The sequence below is a fragment of the Cygnus atratus genome, chromosome 4, assembly GCF_013377495.2.
Source record: "Cygnus atratus isolate AKBS03 ecotype Queensland, Australia chromosome 4, CAtr_DNAZoo_HiC_assembly, whole genome shotgun sequence".
NCBI lineage: Eukaryota > Metazoa > Chordata > Aves > Anseriformes > Anatidae > Cygnus > Cygnus atratus.
Window position 1 is genome coordinate 3,956,993 of NC_066365.1, and position 25,946 is coordinate 3,982,938.

At 43.5% G+C, this 25,946-nt stretch overlaps 1 protein-coding gene across 2 annotated transcripts in view; it reads left to right on the forward strand.

Annotated features, from left to right (window-relative positions):
• ELOVL6 (ELOVL fatty acid elongase 6) overlaps positions 1 to 25,946 on the forward strand; it is a 68,947-nt gene that overhangs the window by 33,925 nt on the left and 9,076 nt on the right. For both annotated transcript variants that reach the window (XM_035560209.2, XM_035560135.2), the window contains one exon: positions 7,988 to 8,119. In XM_035560209.2, the coding sequence (XP_035416102.1) occupies positions 8,049 to 8,119 (71 nt within the window). In that variant the 5' untranslated portion in view covers positions 7,988 to 8,048. The remainder of the gene's footprint in view (positions 1 to 7,987; positions 8,120 to 25,946) is intronic.

Genomic DNA, 25,946 nt, shown 5'->3' on the forward strand with positions numbered 1-25,946 from the left:
TCAAAGCAGGCTACCGGTGAAGGGAATGAAATAGAAAGGAAAGCAGTAAGCATTAGCAAACTGCTCTAGGGTGTCAGGGAAGTGGAAAAACTTGTTGAATACACATTGCTGCACATTTTTCTCTGGGCGCTTGTGGCAGGCATGCAGTTGCATTGATCATTGCCACCCTCAGAGACAGCATTTGCCTTTCCCAAGGAGAGAAACTTGAAAAGCACGCTGCTGTTAATGTGTACGGAGCACACGTGCACAGAACCAGAGCACCCGGCCTCTGGAGGCAAGAGGCACCGGTTTGCTGGTGCTCTTGTAAAAGCCATGTGAAAGAACAGGGTAAGGCTACAATGAGAACAAAAGGGCATTGTGCTATACCCTCTTTGTGACATAAACATTAATTTAGGAGTACCCTGGCTCTTTACTAGAACAGATTTTTTTTTTTTTTTTTTAACCTCTTTAAAGACCAGCCATAAGTTAGCAAACCTGCCTTGGAGGGAAGTTTGAGAAAAACCCAACAGTTACAGGGGGAATCGATGGTGGACTATCCGATTAACAAAAGGGATTGCAAAAGGAATATGTTTGGAGATGTAAAACAAATTTTGGTTATGTGACCTTTGGGAAAACACAAAGGTCGGATCATTTATTTAATTTCCCTACCTTCTTGGGAGACCACTTTTTGTTTTAAAAAATCTGAAGTGGTATCACTGACATGCTAACAGGTTTTTCTATCATTTACAGTAATTGTTGTGGTTTTTTTCGCCTTAATGACCATGGTCATTAAATTCTGACTGTTATGTTTAAATTGTTTAAAAACAGTTTTATTTCCTTCCTTTCGTTCATTTGTCTGTGTGCCCTGAGGAGCTGAATGTCAATTACTGCTCCCTCCTGGCCAGGCCCTTTTTCCTTCTTAGACTATTGTGTGTGCAGCCACTTCCATCCTAGCCCAGGTTCACATCCACGCGTTCTCTCCTTTGGGCACATCCCGTTTTAACAGGTCTTCTCTGACCAGGATGTGCGCCTCTTCATGTGTACATAACACTTTAACGTTACACTTGCTAATCCCCTAGTAACCTGGGTTCTTTATGCTGCGATGGAAAGTGAAATACTGCTAAGCAGTTTAGCATCCCGTCTAATTAGGTGAGGTGGTGACTAAGGGCAGGGAACAGCCGAGCCCTTGAGGGTGGAAGCAAAAGGAAAGACGCAAGCTCTTTGGCTGGGCAGAGCTGGCAGGTCCCATCACCTCTAATGAGGTGCCTGCGCCAAGTGTGAAGTTTTAGGCAGGGGTGGAAAGCCAGAACAAGCCGTCATAACCATATTGCTGACAGGATATAGATAAGCCATATTAATACCGTGTACTTTGTACTGCCTTGTGCCACTCCTGCTGCTTTATGCCTATCGTTGCAGGCTGGCTCAGGACTGCAAATAGGATGTTTGCAGTAAAAGCCTGGAAAACAGCCTGGCTATGGGGTTAATTGAGGAAGGGGTGCTGGGGATTGCATGGCGTTTGTCGTGTCCCTGCCCCATCGCCATTTCCACCACAGGTTTTGACAATGTCATCCTGACACTTGCATTTCATCTAAATTGGGTCCTGAGAGCTGTGACCATAATGAGAAAATTACTTCTGGTTTTCCATTGGCAGTATTTGTCAGGGTGTTTTACATTTACTTCTCAACTAAGCTTATCTGGGTTCAGACCAGCTTCCCCTTTCCTTTATCTTTTCAACGGCTTGTTTTAAAGGTACTGATTTTACTGATCTCAAGTAGGCCGATTCTGGATTTAACGGGGAAGCTACAGGTCATGGCCAATGACATGGGAATGGTGATGAACTGAAAGTACTAGGAAATTTGTTAATGTATTACTCCGGGGGCAGAAGCCTCCACTGGGAATAAAAAGCGTGAAATTCTTACATAAGTAGCGGTGGAGTTTAGTTCATGAAAATGTCACTCAGTAATGATTACTTAGCCCTCTGATGCGTTCCCTGCTGGTGGATGTGTGGCACCAGTGGCAGCCCGTGGTGTCGTAAGGAGGCAGTGACATGTAAACCTGCCTCGTGGCTACCCCAAACTTCTCTCTGTTGCAAGTTTTGAGCACTGCTGAAACACCCTTATGTTTTCTCCGACCTGCTACCCAGTTGGTAAAGAGGAGGAAAAACTATTAGGAAGCGTTCTGTGTTTTAGAGAGGTGGCTGAAAAGATTTTGGCAAGATTGCACCGTTTTTTCTGGTCTTTGCTAGTTTCCTGTCAGTCAAGAGTTAGGTCTGCACCTTCTCCATCAGTGTCCTTTGTCCTTGATCTCTCAGCAGTAGACGAAGGTCAGATATCCTGAGATTTTATTAGATACATCAAGCAGTCCTTGACATCATGCATCAAAAGGTACTGCAGGACTGCTCAGAGCAGGTAGATGTTCTCCAGGTGACCTGATTTTTCTTCACTGATAGATAATGGAAAATATTCCTTCATTTCTTTCTCAGCCCAAAATGTACTTTTTTTGTGGGCTCCATTCTCTCCCGCCTCCCCCACGGGTCAATAAGTATTTACAAGGTTTGAAAGCAAGACACTTTACTCTGCAGCTCCATTGCTGGGATGTCACTGGTACCAATATCCCCTTTTAATCAGACCTAGGCCACAAAATAGCATCTCTGGCTTGCTCAGATCCCTCTCTCTGGGTCTAGGTCTTCAGATGGGGAGGAGTAGGCTGGAGAGTGTATATTCTATTTTTCTGTGCTTTTCAGGCATCCCCTCAGTTTGGCTTCCTCGAGGACAATTTAAATTTTGCCAGCACTGAAAGAGTTATGAAGTGATCCTGTCCAAAGGTGGTCATCGAGCCAGAGATATAAGGGCTCATTTGTACAGGACTCGTGGCTGCCCTGTTTCTACGGTTACACACTGCTCCAGAGGAGAATCTTGCACATCTCTTCTGGCTGGGAACCCTCTCAGGAAAATCAAAACGTTTTTTGTTTGTTTGTGTTGTGCAATCCACTGGCAGTTGTAGCAACATCATTTTGAGGTAGTGTTGCAGAAGGCTGGAAGGGAGCAACGTTTGCTGGAATGTCTTTTAGGACAGACAGAAAAACAACACGCTGCTTGCTTGCAATCACCTCATTTTTCCTGTTTCATTTTGAACTACTTTTTTCTTTTTTTCGGTATCTTTTGAGATCCAACAGTTGCTATTTCCACAACTATTGCATTTGCAATGATAGCGAGACCTGACCCCACTGCGGTGCACAGGCATTCCTGCGGATGCAGGGGCAAAGGTAGTGTTAGTAAAGTATTCTTGCTGATGCGTTATTTCTAGTGTTGTGTTGGGTCCTGTTAAATAAATAAATATCTGCCCCCAGAGTGGTGACTCAAGCAGCAGTTGCCTGTACAAATAACCTTCATGACTTGCTTAAGGGGTCTTCCTGCATCTGAAGGCCTTACGTTGATGTACTACTTAAAGTATAAATGTATTAAATATCATAGCCATTGATTCATTTGATCAGATAAAAAGATCAAATGAGTAAGGCGATATGGAAATCTTGTTATTTTCAGGCCGTGTCTCTATGACATACCTCTGCGTGCATCATCCTTAACTGCTTCCAGGTGAGACCTGTGTACAGCGTGGCTTTAACTGGGAGAGATGTAGGTTAGTAGTCCCCGAGTTCACTTGTAGTTGAGTTTGTTTACTAGCTCCAGGTTTTTACTGTAGAGGCCAGAGTTAAAATTACATTGACGAAATTAGGAGTGAAAGTACTGTAGCTTTTCATCAGAGCTGCAGTGCCTGTGACCTACATTAGTGTCCCTGCTCTCTGCCATCGCTTCAGCAATTGCCTGAAAGCCCAAGCAAAGCCTGTAGAAACCCACGGTGGGCCCAACAGGACACTCTGCTGCTACTACCTCTGGTAACCACAGGTCTCTGCATTAATTTCCATTGCTGGGTAGTTTCTATTCCATTTCTGTGCTAGGTAAAAGCACACAGGTGACCACCATCACCCACCATCTCCACCAGGTGGGTCCCCATTCAAAACACAGTGTAGAAGTGGAGGAAATCTGGGACAGAGCCAGAGATTAAGCTGCTTTGCCTTCAGTGATAACAAACTTTTCCAAACCCACAGTTTTGAAACTGTCTGGTTTCAAAACCCTCAGTTTGGGGAATTGTTTTCTGAAGTGCTTTCCATTTGAGGTGTAATTTTCTCTCATGACCATGCTGATACGGCAATGGGCACAGGACCCCAGTGGGAAGGCAGCTGTGGGAGAATAACAGCCCCTTCCCAGGCTTTGTTCCCCGACTCCCCTTCCTTTTGCTGCTGGCAGAGGGGGTGCCTGGAGAGCTGCCCCAGCCGCAGGGGGAGCACAGCCCAGCAGGGCCCGTCACAAGGAGGCAGAAGGCCCACATGCTCCTTGAGAGGCAGGTTTTGGAGATCAGGGGACCAGCTGATCATGCTGAGATGCGTCCCTGTTCACTCTCATAGCCTGTTACGTCAAAGAGCATCATCGGTGAGTCACCTACCCGTGTGTCTGACTGTCGTCCGTGCTGCTCTAAATATAAACGTCAAAGGAAGTTTAGCTGTGGGAGTAAATCAGACCACCTTGGCATGTGCCTATTGGACTGGTCTTCCTCTTCTACATTCCCCACTTGCTCCATTATGAGGGCTGGCATGGTCGATAGGAAGCGAGGGCAGAAGTGCAAATCAAGCCCAGGAGCACGGGTTGTGTTTCCATACACAGATCTGACACATCCACACGTTGCATCTCTTTGTGCTGTTCTGTCAGAGTTGAATTTAGGAAGAGGGAGAGAAAGGTTTGCTTTGACAGCGTTTCTGAAGTAGACACCCCGAGAGACTGTGAAGCGTTTTCGCACCCTTTTTTTGTACATACAGAAGGTGTGATATTTAAACAAGCATCAGAGAGAAAGCAGCTTTGCCAAGGCTACCAGGCGCTGCTGGTGGACTGCAGACGTGGATGTGCTGTGTGATTTACACTGGTTTCGGCTGAAGCACTGCAATTAGGCTCTCAAGTTTGGAGTTTCAGTAATAAACACGGTTGGTTGTAATTGTTTTTTGTTGAAAGCTGTGAGAAACAGGTAAGAAAAGCATCCTATCTGTCATCTTACAAAGCATCCTGCATTTTTCTTATCCTTTTTTTTTTAGTAAAATCTATTATTTTACAAATGCAAATGAAATGCTGATGAAGAATGTCAAAAGAAAAACATCAGAAGCCTGAAATTGCCTGTTTCCTTGCCAGAAGCACTCTGCTCTGGCAACTGCAGTGTTTTTTGTTTTTTTTTTTACCTGTTGTGCTCCCTTAACAGCCTATGATGCAGAAGTGGTAATGGATTTAAGAATGAGCTCTGCCGGTGCAAAGTACATACGTCTTGATAAAAAATGTTTCTAAAAACCTATAGAAAGTAAATAGAGGTGGATAACACTGCTTCACTTTACTGTGCCCCCGCTGAATGCTGTTATGGGGATAATCCTGTGTTATGTTATAGATCATTATGTTAAAAGATCAGCAAAGGTTGTCCTTTGAGTGTTCTTACAAGGTTTTTCCTTAACCATTAAAGAAAATGCTTTGGAAATATTGTATTTTATAGTATATATCTATGTCAGTTTACTCATTAGCATCAGAGAACGCTACAATAATGACTCAGGCTGCTATTTTCAGGATAAATAAATGTCAACAGTGCAGCTGGGCTGCAGCCCCTCGTCAGAGGCACGGCAATATTCAGGGCTATCTCACTTCGTGTCAGAGGTGCCAGGATGGCTCGTGCTGCTGTGCACAATGCTCAACGCAAGGCCTTGGTCTGTCATTTTTGAATGCTGTGGTATTTTTAATACGTACAGTATATCATAAATCATCTACTTCTGCCTCCCTCTTCTCAATTAGGTTTCTTTTCCTTTTCTTCTTTCCTGTCTCCATTGCCCTTCTAATGAAGGATTTGAGCTTCTAAAAAGCACATCAGTGCACAAATCTCCGTCCGTCAGGATGCAATAAAACACAAAACCTCTCTTCAGTGTTCACTGTAAAGGGAGAATCAGACACGGTGGCCTGTGGCCCCGATGATGACAATACTGCCTGTCCCAGCTGTGGGATTTTTGGAAGACATGACCGAGGCTCTGTGCAGTGTGGGCAGCCCAAGTCCTCCGTCAGTGTGCCCCTGGGTGCAAGAAGCATCCCTCACATTTTCAGCCTGTAGCTCCAAAATCTGCGTTCCCCTTTTTGCAGTGATCCCCAGACCGAGCAGAGCATCCTACAGCTTCTCTAGAAAATTCCCCTGCCTCCCTTTTGGGGGAACAAGCTGGCACCTTTAACTGCAAAACATGGAGTTGTATTCAGTATAGATAGTACTTAGTCCCCGAAGTCTGAAAATGTAGGAAGGTGGGAGACAACTGTGAGAAACAGAAATGCCAGGAAAATGTGGAGGATTTGGCAGTCTTGTCTTTATGTCTACCCTGCAGCACAGCGTTGACGACAAACACATGAATGTGCTAGCGTTGAAGCTACTGGATGCGAGTCTCACTGAATTACTTTGGGGGATTTTTTTTTTTCTTTGAAGTTTCAAGGTTTAGTTTTTTTGCTGGTGTTCCGCTCTGTTTAGTTTCTCTAAACTGTAGTAATGTAGTAACTGTAGATAGTAGTAATGACATGTCACAGTGAAGCCCACTCCCCGCATGCAGTCGAACCTCGTGGCTGGCACCACCAGCACAGCGCTGTTTGCTGGGGGAATGCCTTTTACCACCGCTGCAAACGGCGCTGAACTTGTTAGAAAGCTGGTAAAAGTGACCTGAAGTTTATCTGTTCTAATTAAATGAGCTGTAGCTGTTGTAGCTGTGTAGCTGTTGACCTCATTCAACTGACTGAACGCCGGGAGTCTCCTCCTGTCCCGTAGCCCTTAAGTTTTGTCTTAGCAGCTGGGCAGTTCAGTATGAGCAAGTTTGGAGCGGTTCATCGCTACCCAACCTGGTTAGCAAACATTTACTCACCTCCAGCCGCACCAAACTGCAGTTGTGCTATCAGATTAATGAATTCTTGAGAGTGTTTGTGTCTTTCTTTCGGGGATGCAGAAAGAACCAGCACCTCCTGGTGCAAAGCCATAGTCTGCTGATATTTGTGTATATAATTACAGCTTTTGTAGAGAAAAATGTGTTCCTAAATATATAGCCACCCAGTCAGGGCAGGCCACCTACCTTAGAGCTGTGCATTAATGGTGTATTAAGTATTACTCAGTATAATATAGTGATGTGTGGGAAGGAATCCCAGACTGAATCTATTTTTGGCCTCTAATCTACAATGAGTTACAGCACCAGAGTTCAAATGCTTGCTGATTATTGCTGAGCTGGGCTACTAGCAGGCAGTTTTAAAAATAAGGCTTGCAATTTTACCAGTATCACTGAAGTTCCTCTGCAGAGCCCTGCTTGATCTTTCAGCATATTCACTGGATTTCTTGAACTGACCATTGCAAGAGGGCAACTCCACTCAGCATCGTCGCAGCTTAATGGGGCTGTTGACCTCTCGCTGGTGATGCTCCACTTCTCGTGGGTCTTTTCTTATTGGGTTGCGATGCTCAAGGTCTTTAAGTGTCTTCTTGGAGGAAACAATGGAAAAGAAAGTTGCCAGGTAGCACAAAATATGATATGACAATAGTGAATGAGCCACAAAAAAACAGTCAGTTGGTACAAGTATTGACCATGTTGTGTTTGTGGAGGTGTGTCTGGGCAAAGGACCCACACGGGCTATGCTGTGTCTATAGTCTTCACAGAAGAACAGTCTACACAAACTGGGACAGATGAGGAACCAAATTTGGCTCTCCTTTTCCAGAACTACAATTTTGCTTGCAGTAGTACCTAGACCTATGTGCAGGCGTGTAGGTTGGTGCAGTAATAGGTGTCTCTACTGGGCTGCAGGAATGTCCTCAATAGTTTCCTTTCACAGAAATGCACGAGCACGCAGCAGTTATCTTCTATCTGTCTGGTACTAATGCAACACTTGACAGGTGTTTTTTTGTTTTTGTTTTGCAGGAAGAAATCATTCCTATTTTCAGCACTGTATGCTGCCTTTATATTTGGTGGTCGGCACCTAATGAACAAGCGAGCAAAATTTGAACTGAGGAAACCACTAGTGCTCTGGTCCCTGAGCCTTGCCGTCTTCAGGTAGGCGTCTCTTCACACCCACTGCTTTTGACAGTAGTCCCTGAAAAAAGTTTTGGTTTCTTCAGATGCAACGGTAGTGCCAGTAAGGCAACAAGCTCACCCAGAAATGGACTTTTTTTAGTTCTGCTGTCCAAGGCTATGTCCTGATCCACTCCTCACCATTGAAATGGTCCTCCTTGGCTTGCTGGATCATACAGCATTAGAGAGGAGAGAAATCAATAATGTTGTTGAAGAATAAAGTTTGGGAAAAAAAAAGTGAGGACAGGAGAAAAAGCACATATCATTGCAGTAAATTTACCACGCAAACTACAAATGGAAATAAACACATTAAGATGCTAGTCTTGTTCTCACGTGCTAGTTGGTATTAGGTTTATATGGGTGTATTTATGGAATATTTAGTCAAGGCTCTGATCTCCATTACAATGAGGTAAACCTAGACCTCCCTGACTGAGATCAAAATCTGGCTTCTGGGTATTCCATCAGAAGCAAAGAGCTTATGAATATAGCAAAATGGTGGCTCAACAGGGAAAAGGCTGTGTTTTATTGCTGCACATCTCTCTAGTTCTGTGTTGCCCCTGTACCATCAGGTTCGCATTCTTCTTAGTTCCTAAAGTCAGGAATAAAACCGACCAACCCAAATTCCATTTTATCTGCTTAATATATTAATTTTTAACAAAACAGAACATCAACAAACAAATGAACAAATACTTTTAAAAATAACCTTTACAAACACACAAACTATTGATAAAATTTACAGTACACACAAGACCTGAAGATTATCATTCATTTCAATGCCTGTTGGGAGTGTAAGTTATAGTTCACTCTACAGTATAGAAACCATTTGGAAACCATTATCAAACACTGATACCCAGATCATTTTCTAATACCTTTATAATAATTACTGACTATATTAGTTCACAGGTGCATAATGCAGATTTGCTTACTGAGCAGCTGTGAATGTTGAATGAGTTTTTGCAGGAAGGGAACAGTTTGAGCTGAGAGTTGCTACAGAGCAAAATGAGGAATGGAGAAATTTGTTTCCTTTGCCTTGTTGTATTTATTTCCTTTCATGTCCAAAATTGTTCTGTCACACTGGCTCTTCCTAAAACTCGAACAAGGGAAAATAAAATGTATTTTTAACTTGTCTCATTCAGCTAGGACATGCTACCAGTAGAATTTTAGACTATGTTGGCTTGATTTTAATAGTTCATAGATTCCTAAATATATATATATATATATATATATATATATATATAATAGTGCCGACAAAACTTTGAGCATTCTGGATAACTTTGAGAGCAAGTTCTAATACTGAAAAAATGTATAATTTTTGTTTAGTGGCATTTGGTGCTGTGCTTCTGGCTTTGTGTCTAGTATAGTTGTGCTGTTAGTGTCCTGTACACAGTTGCCATCTTTCGCTGAATTTCAGCAAGTGTTGAATTGCTTCCCAGGTGGCACATCATTTGTGTATCACTTTGCAGAGTGATTTGTAGCCAGCTGGATTCCAAAGTATATATTCCAATTACACTTTCCTGTTGAGCATAACCACTAGAAAGCAGCTGACGTTTGCAAAGCAGTTGTAGTTTAATTCCCGATCTACAGGCAGGAAGCATGATTTCAGAACTGTCCTTTGCAGAGGGTCACTAGCATGATTTTTAAAACCACACTACTTTGGGGTGGCTCTGTGGCTGACGTGCACGGTGTGGGGCTTTTAAGCAATTTCACTAATTAGTTACCTACCAAAGTCAAAGCAATGCGCTCATCAACAAACAGCAGCAATATACACTACATTGTGAAAGTGCTGTGTAGGTGGACTGAAAACATTCAGACTGAATCAACACGTTCATTACTTGCAAACTGGAGTTTCCCATCATAATCAAATGAAATATCCATCGCACGGCCTGCAGTAGCTACTGAGGGAGTCTGGCTAAGATCTAAGATCTAAAACGTGGACATCATCTTTGTGAAGCTGCAAGCTGCCAGCATGAACCAACCACAGAAACCACCTTCTCCTGGCAGCACAGGCACCTGTACTGAGCTCTGCTTCTGAAGGTGAGAAGCACTTACCAGGAGGGTGCAGCCTGGGAGAGATTCACCCCTGTGGGATTTGCTTCCTACATCAATTCAAGTTGTACTGCTCCAGGGATGTCCCTGAGCACTGCAGAGCTTTCACCCTTCCTTCTGCACATCAGAAAATGAGATGGCAGGGGTGGAAAGGAGATGGAGGAACCCTAAGTGTGAGACATTCAGACTACATGGAGCATTTAAGCTGCTGGATTTGTTTTTGGGGACCAGTGGATTATACGAATGGTGCATCTGCACCTATAAAGTTGTGCTCTTCTGAGGGCATGGTGTTTACAGCAAGGCAGAGCACGAAACCTCCTTAGCTTCTGCAGTAACATGCAATCCCATACAAAACCAATGCAAACACAAGACCCCTTCACATCTTAACTGGAAAAAAGAGGAAATGCACTTCCATTAAATTTTCAGAGAGAATTCAAAGAGAATTTTCATTAAAACCTGACATGGAAAGTTGCTATAAGAAGTGTTAATTGGAACATCTATCTCCTGGCGTTTCACCATGGCTGTCCTTGCTAGGGCCAGCAGTCACTCCCAGCCTTACAGACTCTGGTAGCCAGCTCTACTAGACTTTGAATGCCGTCAAATTTCCGTGTAATTTGGGTGTTACTTTCCAAATAACCCTTTTTTTTCTGGCTCCTCACATGACTAGGTCTTTCATTTACATATACTTAGTCTGAAAGACATTTCTGCTTCCTTTGAAGGTCCATTTGGATAGATTTATACGCTATTGTTCCACCTTCAGACTCACTAGAGATCCAGGAAAATACTCCTCAGTTTTAAGTCTTCCCTGCTAGCTTTTGAAATTCTATGACTTTTACAATACCTTTCAGAAATTGTAAGTATTGTGTCTGCCATGAATGGTTGTAATGAGGAAGAAAAACCTGCCTGGAGAGCCCTCAGTGTTCTGTTTCAAGGTCAGAGTGAGTCTTTTTTTCAGAGTCCTTGTTTATCTCTCTTCTAACACTCTTACGTTTTTACCTACTTCAGAAATCATCAGAAATAGTAACATTTAGCAGAGGCTGGAAAAATGTGTTCTGGACTTTAAAAAAAAGGGAAATTGCCTGCCAGGCAATGACCTGGCCCTCCTTCACAATGCATCCTGCCCGCCTTGCTTTTGCCAAGATCATTTAAATGTGGTAGCAGCTCTGGTAGGAAACTTGCCACGCCTGTACACAAACAAAACAACTACACCACCCTACCAAGCTTGCTGAGCATTCAGAGTGAGTTTTGTGTCAACACTGGCAGCCAGCAGGATTTGTGAGACAGAAAAGCAGCTTTATTTCCCTTTGGAAGCTATCAGCTAGTTTTGAACATTTTGTCTCTGGGATAAGGTTACTGCTGCTCCATGAATACCTCTGTAAAGGCAGCAACACTAAAGCTTGCTTTTCCCATTGAAACCACTGTGAAAACATGATCTTTTAAGTCTTTTGTTGAGAAATTAGTTTGGGATATTTTTGGGGGGGTTGTTCTTTTTCCTGCTGGCAGGTTTGTTGAGCTTGTTCAGGCACTGAAGATTCGTTGTGTGACATGACGTGGCTTTGTTTTTGTTTTTCCATTTTATACAATTTAATTAAGTGTTTGCACCCATCCTGTTGTGCACTGAGGTTCTGCTGGAGCAGCTCTGTGCTGTCCCATGTCAATGGGAGCCCCTTGTTAGGGAGTTGACACAAATGTTCCCTTCTCAGATTCGTAAGACCCCAAGGAAACTGTTGCTGATCCATCTACACATCAAAGTGACTGTCAGCTCTGTATTTCTGAATATTTCCAGCGGTTAAAAACCTGCAAAAACACAATGAATTTGAATTGCCAGTTCTATGTACGTGCCACTTTGAGCATAAAGTTAGGGTCATTCATTGACACCAAAGAATTTCTTAGTTAGAGCATATCAAAAGTGTCATGCTGGCATCTCTAGGAATCAGCAGAGCTGCAATCAGGACTCTCGCAGGAGGATACAAAGTCATTAACTCATGTTTTCATTGCATCTCAGCTGGATTTGTGTAGCTCCTTTAATGGGTCTTGGCGTCTGTGTATGGGTAACATTGCCACCGAGGAGCTCACTCAGGGGAGCTCCTTCACACAAGACAACAGCATGGCACGTTTTCACTCACTCTCCATCCTTAAAGGGCTGCCAACAGAAGAATCAGGGTCAGGACACTAATAATAGCAAAATGTTGTTTTCCGTAAGGAACATGATCACGTCGATAGAGGAGAGAAGGAAGCTAAAGCATCCAACCTGATGCTGTTGTATGTAGGGAGAAGCTAAACCTGACTATGACCGGTGCCGTGACAGGTGTGATTTGTCTTTGTCAAGCCAAACCACACACTCATAATATTGTTATCATCATCTGAGATCATGCAGATTCCAATCCAGCTTCAGCTGTACTTTGTAGCCACGGTGAAAATCAATTCATGTCAGCACAGGGTTTGCAGATATCTTTCTTCCTGGGAAATACTTTGTCTCAAAGTAGTAGGAGTGGTATCAATGGCCACTAGCTGCTTGCCACAAAGCCTCAGAAGTGAAATATCTCAGCAGCAACATTTCTTGTATTTGAAAGAGAAAACCAGGAAGTCTCACTGGAAAAAGGTGACTCACTTTTCTTTCATGAGACTGCTGTAATGGGTTTGTTTCTGCAAGCACAGCAGCATTTTGTGGAACGGTGTGCACTTGTTCTGCAGAGAGCTCCCAACAACATCACCCAAAAGAAAAGAAAAGAAAAAGAAGACTGAACATAAGTTTATGAACAGGAGTCCAATTGCTTGGATTTGTGACTTATACATAAGAAAACTGATGAACAGTGATTCAAATTTATGTCCAGTCCCAAGGTCTGCCATTCACAGAGCCTTGCCATGGAGATTAAAACACAACTTAATTTCATATGTTGCTGAGCAACCCCTCAAAATCGTAAAATATTCTGAAATTTTACATGGGTCCTGAAAGTACATTCACAGAGAAAACGAACTAATGAAAGAGCAATATTTGCCAAATAGCATTAAGATTAATAAGTGGCATTTGAGGTGAATTATCTTCTCTCTCACACAGTTGAAAGCAAGAGAATGCTATATGAAGTATTCCCTATATTTGCAAAGCGCTGATGCATATTTTCAACAAGACATGGTTCAGAACCCAAATTAATAAAGTGCTTAATATATACCTAACAATTTATTTCATTTGGGCCATGTTCACCGTTACAAGCTTGCCTGATTTTTTTATGCAACAGATATTGGATACATCTTTTTAATCACCATTTTGGAGCAAAAGTTGAAAACTGGGTGAACAGCAGTTCAGAATGGTTGGAGAGAAACAAAAATCCCTTGGATGATACAGAACAGTTTAAGAAGAAAAAAATATTTTCTGTAAGCTAAACTGTAATCCCAGTAGGGAAATACAAACAGTGCTATGTAGGGTGAATTTATAAATTGCAAAGAAATGCTAGCTGGCATTAAAAATACAGTGTAGGGGTGATAAAAATGTATGGACTAAGAGCAATAAAGTACTGTCAAGAAGACGTATATCCAATATGTACCTTATTTATTCTAAGTAAGAAGAGCATCCCATGACAAATATCTTTATTCCCAGAATTGTGCTTGATGCCATGTGACAAAAAGATGCGCTCATCCTTTTCTGAAATCTCATCTTTTCATTCGCTCTGCTGTTACAGCTGTGGCCTATGTTGTGTCTGTCAAAGTTACTTTGAATATGAAAAGTTTTTACTGTTTTTACCTTATCAGGCATGATTAAAAGTAAATCAGGGATTCACTGTGAGACCTGGCTGATGCTAGTTTAAAGGAGGTATGGATAGCATTGGCTAAACAATTCCTGTGGAAATCTCTTTTCTCAGTGCTAAGCTGGGCAGCCTTTCTTTAAAAAGTTCTCCTTTATTTTTTGTCTATTTGCTTTTTGGGGGATTTTTGTTGTTGTTGTTGCTGGAAAACTGAAGGCCTCAGCAAAGTAAATGCAGTGCATTGTTTGGAAACCAGCTTCTGCACTTGCTTGGCCCTATTCTGTCTGCTCTCTCAATCGGTGAGAGATCTGTCAGTCTGTTTGTCACCTTAAATGATATTTTTCCTGTGAAATCTTCCTGCTCCAGACCACAGGAGTGTCCTGCTCAAAGCACGGCCCCCTGGAAGCGGACTTCTCCTCTCAATTTTAAATTAAGGAAGGAACTGGAGAAAGTAGCCTCGGTGCCTGGCTTGTGTCCTCCCCACTGCAGGTGGGGAAGAGGAGAAATCACCAGGGAACAGAAATCTCCATGTGATGTCTTCTGAGTGAGTCCCCGACAGCTTATGCCTGTTGGATACAACAGGAATGAAGTGCTGAGAGGTGGGAACTTGCCCGGCCTAGCAAATCCAGCACTTCAGCCGTGGCCGGGTGTGTTGACAAACGGGGCCTGCACAGGCAGAACCGCACACGGATGTCAACCCGTGGTTTACCAAAGTCACCACCATCCAACAAATTCAGCTGTTCCTCTAAGCAAATGTATTTACTATTTAGCAGCTGCGGGCACCCGGAGATCTCAGCTTCTCTGGACGCTCACAGGAGCGCTGCTGCAGGGAGGATGGAGCGAATAAGGAAGATGAATGACTCCAGGCCTGCGACTGCCATTTAATTTATGGATCTGAGCAGCTCATTACAGCCATATTATAACTTTTAGCTTCTTTAAGCCTTCTTTATTCTGTCAAATGCTAGTCTTTATCTGTAACTTAGATTGAGTTTGATTTGTTATCTGCCTGTTTTACAGCTTTAGTGATTGCTAGCTCCATTGGTTGGCTTGATTCTCTGCTAAATCTTTTACTTTATTACATTTTGGCTTTATTTGCCCAGGATAATTTCAAACTCCTGAATACATACATTTCAATGCTATACATGATGGTTACTCTACCATCTTGATACATTTGATCCTGTAAGTATCTTTGAATTATCCTGCAGAAATAGATACGTCACTTTTTTTAGATTATCATTTAAATCACTGTAATATTACAGTTATTCTAGAATTTTCTTGAGATAATGTTTGATGCTGACAATAATTTTGGTAATGACACAGGAGCAAGTGCAAATGCCCCTGAAGCATTCATTAAGGATCGCTTAAGAGTTACACTGTGCCTATGAATCCTCATGGGCTACTTTAGAAATCCTTAGATGGATTCCTTAATTCTTATGAGATTTTGCACCAAACACAGGGCTTAAGCTGAAAATTGATATATATTTTTTCTTTTTAGCAGTTTAGCCACAGTCCAAACTTGCTGAAATAAGTATCTAAGAACTAGGAAATGTTTCTTGACAGAAAATTACCTGCCCAAGTATACAGCCTTCACAGGATGCTGGGGCTCTCCAGCTCCAACAAGAGTCCAGTTATTATTTAGCGATGGAGGAGTGAGTTATTGCTTGAGAAATGATAGGTTTCATCAAGAAATATTGTTCCTGCAAGTTCCTACCCCCTACGTGCCAGATGATCAGGGACGAGCGTCAGGGAACAGCACATCGAGGAGCACAAGAATGAATGGTGGGTAATTACTGTTGATTAGGTTGTAACCAACTCTTTGGAAGTCAGGTGAAATGCAGGGATGTGTGGGTAGAGCTGAAAAATTATTTTTCATTCGTTGCAAGAAAACAGTTACATGTTTTTCAGCAGTGTATGGTTTCACTGGTGTCCCTGTGAGCAAATTTTGCTATTCTCTCATGGTTTTGGGGGGATGATTGAGTACCACTGCCCTTCAGCCTGACCACAGCTCCTTCTTTATCTCTTTAGCAAAGCCCAGCGGGCCTTGCATAGCCGCTGAGTGCTCTGTGTAAGACTCTCCACCATTTTTTTAATGTCAGCTGCTCTTAAGACCACTTGCAAGAGTCTGGTCCTGGCATTTGTTTTTCTGCTCTGCTCCTTCCAGCAGCTCACAAAGTGTGGCTGCATTGTTTTCGTACTCTGCTCCTCGGGGTTGCCTGAAAATAGCTAATCCCAGTCATAAAGAAGGCAGGTCCGGGGGATCAAACTGCATTTCCTGGAGGGGGAATTCGGGTTTGGTGAGGAGGGACTGGGAGACAGTAGCTGTGGCAGATTGATTTGTATCCACACATAAATAAGCCTGCTGAGTAGTAGTTGCAGCAATTGGCAGAGCTGTTGAGCTTGGCACTTTAGCAAGGGAAAATCAGATGGATTTTACTCTGCTGTGGTGTTAACGTGATTAAAATCTCCAGATGACAGTGTCCATTGATCCGGAGCCCTGCAGAGATGTCACTGTTTGGGATGCTTAGTGAGGTCCCTGGAGAGGGGAGGAAATTAGCCTTTTTTTTTTTTTTCCTTCCTAATTTTGTCAATAAAAAGGACAAAGAGATGGTTTTAGGAACCAGGTGAGATGTGACTAGGAAATGTGATGATGAGTGGGAACGGTTGAAGGGAGTGGCCCCACACAGAAGGATTTATTGCAGGGGAGAGAAAGAGACTGATGCAAGGAGCACAGTATCTGCCCTCACTTGAAACCATGGAGTGAGCTGTCACTTTAACATACCTCCAATTCCTCCATTCCCTCCCAGTAATTTATCACATGGGAAAGTGATAACCGCCCAAGCCTGTATGCATATGCTTATGGGTATATAAACTTGCACAAATGATAGATTATTTCTTAGAGCCATGTAAAATATTTGCACAATTTTTAAATCAGTCCGAGCTGGCACGGCTTCAGGTTTTGGTCCCCACTGAAAACTCAAATGATTTGCATTGAAAAGCTTGCTGGAGAGACATCTGGATCAGATACAGTAGAAGGGTCTGAAATGCAAGGTTTGTGTGTTCAGTTCAGTGTTGGGGGGTAGAGATGGAAGTCTCTCAAATTTTGCTTTGGGATTTTGATAGGACCGAGCCCAAACCTCAAAGTATGCATGAACTTATGCAAAGAAAATTCTTCTGCCAAAACCAGGGATAAAAACTGCGAAGATCAGCACAACTTCTGCTCACACACGTGGTACCGAGAGCTAGAGCACCCCATCATAATGCACTTTCAGTACAGCTGACCGCTAAGTTTTAGGGTAAGTGAGTGCCACGCTGAGACAAGCATATGTTATTCATCACCTCCTCCTTTTCTTGATTTTTTTTTAACAATACTGTGGATGGACCCCACCCTGAATGGGACTCCATCACCTTTAAGACGGGTGAGAGACTCTATGGGTAAGCTGTGAGACCCATCTGTTCTCCATCCCAGTCAGGAGATGGGAGAGGCAGAGGAACAGCAGGACAGTAGGACCTTAGAAGGAAGGTTTCATCAGTGGGACTTCATGAGAGGACTATAGGTACCTTATTGCCTTTCAGATACGTGGGCTAAAGGAAATGAGTTCTATGTTCTTCTTAAAGTATGAGATTAACACAAGTGTTCTTCAAAGGAAGGTTTCATAATCTTTGAAAACATGCTTTGTAAGGTGTTCAGATGTCATAGGAAAAAGGGACATCATGGGACCAAGGTGGTTTTTCCATATTTTTTTTTTGTTCCTGCCAATTGCAAGAGAATAATTAATGGTCCCAAATAATTTTGTCAATAGGCTAGGCCTTGGAGAACACAGGTGCACAAGGGAGTTACTGTGCTCAAAATTATCTGCGGACAACAGAATAGTGGTAACCGAGCACAAGGACGTCTAAACACAGTTGCAAAGTAGTAAAGTATGGCAGCAGAAACCTCCTTTCTGATAGCACAGTTTTACACTAAAATTTAGTTTTACACTAAAACCGCTATAGACAGAATAAGCGCATAAATTGTTACCATGGTTTATCAGCACCAGGGGAGAGTTGGTAACATTCTCGTATCTGTGCCCAAAGTTAATTTAGTTAAAACAATATATGGCAAAATTATAGCTGGTGTATTTTTTTTTCAGTGAAATGCAAACAACATAAATCAGAAACAAGTTCAACTTAGGTGCACGGTAACATCATGATAGTTCTAAATCCCAAACGTACAAAAACCAAGCATTGCAGTCTTCTGCAAAATCCCAAGACTGACTTTAAAATAAAGAAATTTTCCTTTTACAGTGAGAGTTTCTCATCCATGCAGGTTGCTGCACCTGTGGTTGGCTCAATTATGTCTTCAGGCTTCTTCCTAGGCTTGGATAGAAGCATTTAGAAATGAGAGTCCCACAGTATCAGTTGCTGTTGTATGGGATTAAATATCTGTATTTTTGTAGTTTTATCAACTGAGGTCATTAGCAAAGGAAAATATAGAATCATAGAATCATAGAATATCCTGAGTTGGAAGGGACCCCTAAGGATCATCAAGTCCAACTCCTGGCACCACACAGGTCTGCCCAAAATTTTAGACCATGTGACTAAGTGCACAGTCCAATCTCTTCTTAAATTCAGACAGGCTTGGTGCAGTGACTACTTCACTGGGGAGCCTGTTCCAGTGTGTGACCACCCTCTCGGTGAAGAACCTCTTCCTGATGTCCAGCCTAAACTTCCCCTGCCTCAGCTTCACACCGTTCCCACGGGTCCTGTCACTGGTGATAACAGAATAGGTCATCTGCCTCTCCACTCCCTCTCGCGAGGAAGTTGTAGACTGTGATGAGGTCCCCCCTCAGCCTCCTCTTCTCCAGGCTGAACAGGCCCAGTGACCTCAGCCGCTCCTCATACGTCTTCCCCTCTAGGCCCTTCACCATCTCCGTCGCCCTCCTCTGGACACTCTCCAACAGTTTAATGTCCTTTTTGTACTGTGGTGCCCAGAACTGCACACAGTACTCGAGGTGAGGCTGCACCTGCGCAGAGTAGAGCGGGACAATCACTTCCCTCGACCGACTAGCGATGCCGTGCTTGATGCACCCCAGGATACGGTTGGCCCTCCTGGCTGCCAGGGCACACTGCTGGCTCATATTCAACTTGCTGTAAACCACAACCCCCAGATCCCTCTCTGCAGGGCCGCTCTCCAGCGTCTCGTCACCCAGTCTGTAAGCATAGCCAGGGTTGCCCCGTCCCAGGTGCAGGACCTGGCACTTGCTTTTGTTAAACTTCATGTGGTTGGTGATCGCCCAGCTCTCCAATCTGTCCAGATCTCTCTGCAAGGCCTTTCCACCCTCAGCCGAGTCTACAACTCCTCCAAGTTTAGTGTCATCAGCAAATTTGCTCAGAACACCTTCTAGTCCTATATCCAAATCATTTATAAAAACATTGAAGAGGACTGGCCCTAAAATGGAGCCTTGAGGGACCCCACTAGTGACCATCCACCAGCCAGATGTGGCCCCATTTACCACAACCCTTTGAGCCCTGCCCGTCAGCCAATTGCTCACCCATCGGATGATGTTTTTGTTTAGCTGTATGCTGGACATTTTGTCCAGTAGGATCCTATGGGAAATCATGTCAAAAGCTTTGCTGAAGTCCAAACAGATCACATCAGCTGGTTTCGACTAGATGGGTGATCTTATCATAAAAGGAAATCAAATTTGTTAGGCAGGACCTACCCCTCATGCACCCATGTTGGCTGGGACCAATGACTGCATTGTCCCCCAGGTGTGCTTCAGTAACTTCAAGGATCATCCTCTCCATAATTTTACCAGGCACTGACGTGAGACTGACAGGCCTGTAATTGCTTGGGTCTTCTTTCTTACCCTTCTTGAAAATTGGCACAACATTTGCCAGCTTCCAGTCTACCGGGACCTCTCCAGATTCCCAAGATCATTGAAAAATAATTGAGAGAGGTCCCGCTATGACATCTGCCAGCTCTTTAAGCACCCTGGGATGAATCCCATCCGGACCCATGGACTTGTATGGATCCAGGTGGAGCAGCAAATCCCGCACACGTTCAGGGTCGGTTGGGAGTTTGTCATTCCCACCGTCATGGTCCTCCAGCTCAGGGTACCCTGGGTCCCGAAGCCCATCGTCAGCGTTGAAGACAGAGGCGAAGAAGGCATTAAACGTCTCTGCTTTGCCTATGTCATTGTCTGTGAGGAGACCTTCCCCATCTAGTAGCGGACCTATGTTTTCTTTGGTTCTCCTTTTTCTGTTCACATATCTAAAAAAAACCTTTTTTTATTGTCTCCCACAGACATGGCCAGCTTCAACTCTAGTTGGGCTTTGGCCACACGAATTTTCTCCCTACAAACACGAACAGCATCCCTGTATTCCTTCATCGTCGCCTGACCCTCCTTCCAGCAGCCGTACACTTTCTTTTTTCGCCTTAGCTCCAGTAGAAGATCCCTGGTCAGCCAGGCCGGCCTTCTGCCCCACCTGCCTGACTTCCGATATTTTGGAATCGCCTGATCTTGAGTTTTTAGGAGGCAGTGCTTAAAGATGGACCAGCACTGATAGACGCCAATGCCTTCAAAAGTAGTTTCCCAGGGGACCTTGCTGACTAGTTCCCTGAGCAGCCTGAAGTCTGCTTTCCCCATATCCAGGGCTGAAGTTTTGGTGACAGTTTTCCTTCTGTCACCATAAATTCTAAACTCAACCACTTCATGGTCACTATGACCGAGATGGCCGCCAATTGCCATGTCTCCCACAAGACCCTCTCTGTTCTCCAGCGACAGATCTAGGAGGGCGCCTTTCCTAGTTGGCTCTCTTAGCACCTGCATCAAGAAGTTATCATCTAGGTGCTTTATGAACCTCCTGGACTTGCTCATGTCAGCCGTGTGGTGATCCCAGTTGACGTCTGGCAAGTTAAAATCCCCCATTAGGACAAGGGGATTTGATCTCGAGGCATCTTTTAGTTCTGCAAAGAATAATTCATCAGCGTTGTCGTCCTGGCCAGGTGGTCTGTAATAGACTCCCACAACGACATCCCCTTTATTTGTTCGTCCCTTAATCCTTACCCAGAGAAACATGAATGAACATGAATTTTTAAGAATGTCAACAGTGATTTTTCCACCCCACTAGTGTGTTTTTTGTACCTGCCCCTGTCACAAAGAGTTGGGCATGGCTTGGGATCCACAGCAGGGGGGTGGTTTTAAATGCCTGATTTTCTTTTGGAGTTCACTGGTGCAAGTAAAGGAATCAGCAAGGAGCATTAATGCAAAACAATCATAATAATTAGAACAATGGCAGAAATTCCACAAGGGAAAAGAATCCAAATATTTTCTCCGACCACAGGGCAGGCTGCTGGAGCCTGGTCTTACATAAATTTGGGGGGCAAGACAGTGACAGAGAGATAGAAGTAGGGATGCGCTTAGAACTCATTCCATAGGCTCATGTTCTTTGCAGCTTGTGTCCAACTGCGTCAGATGAAATCCACGCTTGTATTTGCCTAGTATGCCAAGAGAAAACACAGGGAAAGCAGGAGTATGACTGAGTCTGTTGCAGACATGTACTGATTGCTCTTACCTGGTCTTCTGGGTAGGGCAGTAAGTAACATATCAGATGTGCAGGTGATGAAAATGCGAAGTTAAGAAGTGTGTGTCTAGAAACTGTGTATCTTTTTTTTTTCTTTTTTTTTCTATAAACTGTTTATCTTTAAAGATATAGGCATGCCTGAGGTAAATAAGACAGAGAGTAAGGGACTTGAAGGTTTAGAGAGTAACATTAAAAAGTGGAAAAAAAATCTATAGCAGGTCAGAAGACTTTCTCTGAGAACTGGAATGTTTAATGTTGATTTAATAATACTGTATTCACTGATACAGAGTGAGGTCACACCTCTTTCTGCTTTCATCAAATGAACCTCATGGACAAGGCACTGAACCACAGCTTGTGATGCTGCACATCATTTCTTATCGTGGCTCAGGCAGAGATTTTTTTACAGGACATTTCAATTTCAGTTAGCCTTACCTCTTCAAAATGGGTCAATGCTTAGCCACCTTACAAGGCTGTTACAAGAGTAAACCATTAAGGACTGTGAAATATTCACAAACACAATGCTAAGAGCCTTGGAGATGCCAACACAGGTAGAAGAAGCCTGGAGGAAGTTAGATCTGAACCTGAATTAATTAAGAACTGCTTTGTCCATGACAGATCTTTACACGAGGACATCTGACCTAAAGCAATTCTTGGTCTAGATACTGTTGAGGCATTAGTAATTCTGGGATAGTCCAAACTGGTGGTGGTAAATCACTTGGCTGTTGAGAAGCAGACAAGACCAAAATTTTGGTACAGTAACAAGGAAGGTCTGTGCTGTGGAGAAAATGGAGATGACTTTTCGTTACGAGTGGATTTGATGACGAGACAGGATCTTGTAGAAGATACCTAGAACAGTTCTGGGAGGTGAAACAGGGTTTGCAAGTGTTTGAAAAGAACAGTCTCTGCAGGGTCAGGTCTCTCTTCATCACTAACCTTGGCATTGCTCAAAAGCAGCTCAGAAGTGTTGAAGGACAGCCTAATTATGTTAATTTTCTTTGCCATTTCTTCCAAAAATAAGAGTTGGACTAGGTCCATCAGCTGTAATTTGAACAAGTGTCTCTCTAGGATTTCAAGGTAACTGACTATTTAGAAGTCTTCTCTTTTAAATGCTTGTAAAATGACTCATGTTACATTAGAGTTAAGAGAGACCAAATACGTAGTCAGTATTATTATTTTTCAAACTTTTTTATCATTTAGAAGAATACATTATCACTGTGTATATCCTTCACTGACCAAGAGGCTGATTCATTTAATTGAAAACTGTAACCTTCAGTTCAACAAACCTAGCAAAATATTTTTAATCACCAGGTGCAGACATACAAAGCTGGTTCTCCTAGTCAGTTATTAATGTATTGAAATAAATTACAAAGATTTCATAGATGCTGTCCTTGTGCCATGTGGACCATTTAGGATGTTGGGTGCCAGATCCTTTTCTAGGCTTCTTTTCTGTGAGATTAGAGAACGTGTCCTATTGTGCTTACTTAGCCATGACTCTCACTAGCTCCTTGAGATCCAAATAAGATCCATTAATTCCACACAGGCCACTGAACAGCAGCCAGAAGATCTCTCTCAGTCATTGCCCACGTTTCATTTGTAATTATTGATCGGTTTCTTACTGGATGGTTGCTCACTCTATTGTAAAAATACCAGGATTTTACAATCACAGATAGGCCTAAAGCAGCCTTATAGCATCTACACCTGTTTAAATGCAAGAATACATTCCTGCAGTCATCCACTGAAGTTTAAGGGCAGTTAGTCAGGAAATGTATTTCTTGCTCAGCCTTTGCTTCCATATTTCAGAAGGGTGGTATTTCTCAGCAGGTCTCACTGGTCTCCTCCCTGCATGGGAACGAGTGCCATTTCTGTCAGGCAGACTCTTGAAAGGTTATTGTCATGTTTTTAATTCTTCCCCCAGCCTTGAAACTGTCTGGCATGTTTACCCACAAAGGATTTGGGAACAATAGGCTTCAAATGGGCGCCCAGTCACCAGTAAAAACCAGTAGGCTCAGTCCCAGCCGTAATATCCTTTCCTTGTTTCGCACCACCCAGGTAACTGCTTTAACATGGAAATTCCCTTTTATTTTGGCTCAGCTTTAACAATAAATTACCCTCACTGCAGACAGATGAAGAAAAAACATTTCATTTTTTTTTCTTTTTTTTTTTCTTCACAGATTGAGGGCAGGCCCCTATAAACCTCCCGATTTAACTAGTAAAATTTTGTTTGAGGGTTTTCTCGTCTTTGACACAAAGACTAACAATTTCCCAGAACACTCTGCTCCTGCAGGACCTGAAGCCAACATATAAAAACTAGCTAATATAAAAAAAATAACTCTGTGGCAGGCTTAGAAAAAAACTTTCCTTCTGCTGCTTTGCAAGACGAGTGGCCCCTTCAACATTTGCATCCTCATGAGGCACCTCAGTGTCTTTTGGGTCAGCCAAAGCTACTGTTCCTTTTCGCATGGCCAAAGCAGGTTTTCATGGGAAATCTCCTGCAAACAATTTAATCTCAGGCAACATAAGCCTTTAGTTTTTAAGAAAGCTGTCACCCAGCCCTTTCCCTGCTGTGTCATCTGCTTGGTGGATATCATTGATTGCCTGGTATGCTGGCACCATGTTTCATGAGACTACAGAAGGTAAGAGTGATTTGAAAGAATCTCACCCTTACCAAGTGGAGAAAAAAGCTCTATAAATACTCTCAACTATTAAAAAAACATCCCAGTGATGCTGCAAAATTGCTTTCTCACAAACTTATTTTTAGGACCTAATCAAAGATCACAAGAAGCAAACAGGGCTGAAAGACGTGAGCCCTTCCTCCACCTGGAGATGCAGCCACCTGGGCACATGCTGCTTGTTAATGCCAGGGGGTCCTGAGTTTCTTGTCTGGTTCAGATTCAGGGGCAGCTGTCCAGCTGGGGAGTTAAGAGCTCGTCTAATGAAGGTGGCTTCAGCTGTGTTTCATTTCAAGAAACTTAGTTCAGAAGGTTGCTTCTCTTGTAGGTGCTTTCTCTGTTTTTCCTGTATCTGTTTACATTTTATGTGTTTTCTGTTGCTCAGCTAAGCACAGAAAATATCTTTTGTTGTCTTGTACAGTAACTGACTCCTCTAGGTGTGTTTTCAGGCTGCCCTGAGCTGCCCACCTGAGGGGAGTCCGTGCACCCCATGCACGTCCTCCACACCACCAGCACCACAGTGTGTTGCTGTTGTGTAAGGACAGCAGGTTTTCAGTCAGCGGGGCACAGAAAGGCCATTTGATTTTGTTAAGAGACCAGCTCCTTAGCTGCAGAAGGGGAACTCGATACGTCCAGCAAAGTACTCTTGCTGAACAGGACTGAAAGCTGAATGCAGCTTGATTTATCACAAAGAAGGGTTAGAAAGCACCGCATTCTTCAGCGGGGCTGACCTTTGAACATCTCTTTTTAACACAGAACGCTTCCTCCGTAAATATTTTGCATGCTAAAACAAGAAAGAAAAAAAAAAAAAGTGGCCTCCTTTTTTGTTCTCACTGTCACACTGTGCCAAAGAAGGGCTGGAACACCAGTGATGCCAGTGAGGAAGGCCTGCACTGCTAGGCCTGGGTCTCCTCACTTCAGATGTCACAAGGGCCACATGCTCTCAGCCACCCCCCTGTGTGGGTAGGACATGGAGGTGACACCTGCTGGGACCCCATGAGGCACCACAGGAGCAGGCAGACACAAATTCGGATTTTGGCCTTCCTGCAGCAAGGCCTTGCAACTCTGGGTGCCGGGCCAGCAAGACCATGTGCAGCAGTGGGGACCAGGAGGGCCTTGCTTGGGAGTCCGTGTTGTAATTCCCTAATTTTGGGCAGCATGGCATGGTCTTGCTTGCCGTGGGCTCCCTGCTGCTCTCTGCTGGTGCCACATGACGGATTACAGCACAGGAGGGCACACTTTGGAAAACAAAAGAAGACATTCCACTTTTGACACCAGGCTTTGCCTGAGTCTGCAGAGACAAGGCCGGTTCGCACAGAGCATTCGGTCAGCTTATTTGGGTTTTCTCAGACACAAACCTGAGCGAAAGGCTTCCACTGTGTGGTTATCACAGCACTAAAGTGCTTTCAGAAAATGATGTATTCTGTGCTGAACTTGAACTTGTCCATGGCTATGTGCTGAAAAATGCGGGCGTGGGCTTGTTTCTAGATGTGAAAGCAGAATATCAAAATGAGTAGGAAATCTGGGTAGGCCATTACAGAATGCAATAATGCCATTGCTGTGGGATAAATGGAAGCCTGCATTTCTTTAGCTTTCTTTGAATATTTTTTTTAAAGTTGCAGTCACATTCCCTGCTGATTGCTGCCGTGTTGATCCTGGGCAGGGGTGTCAGTAGCCAAGTGCAGGAATGTACCTGCATGAGGAGGAGCATGGCCAAGCCTGCCACGGTGACAGCCAGGTTTGGACAGAAGACTTGAACTACCTGCCCCCCTCTCAGGCTTTTGAGAA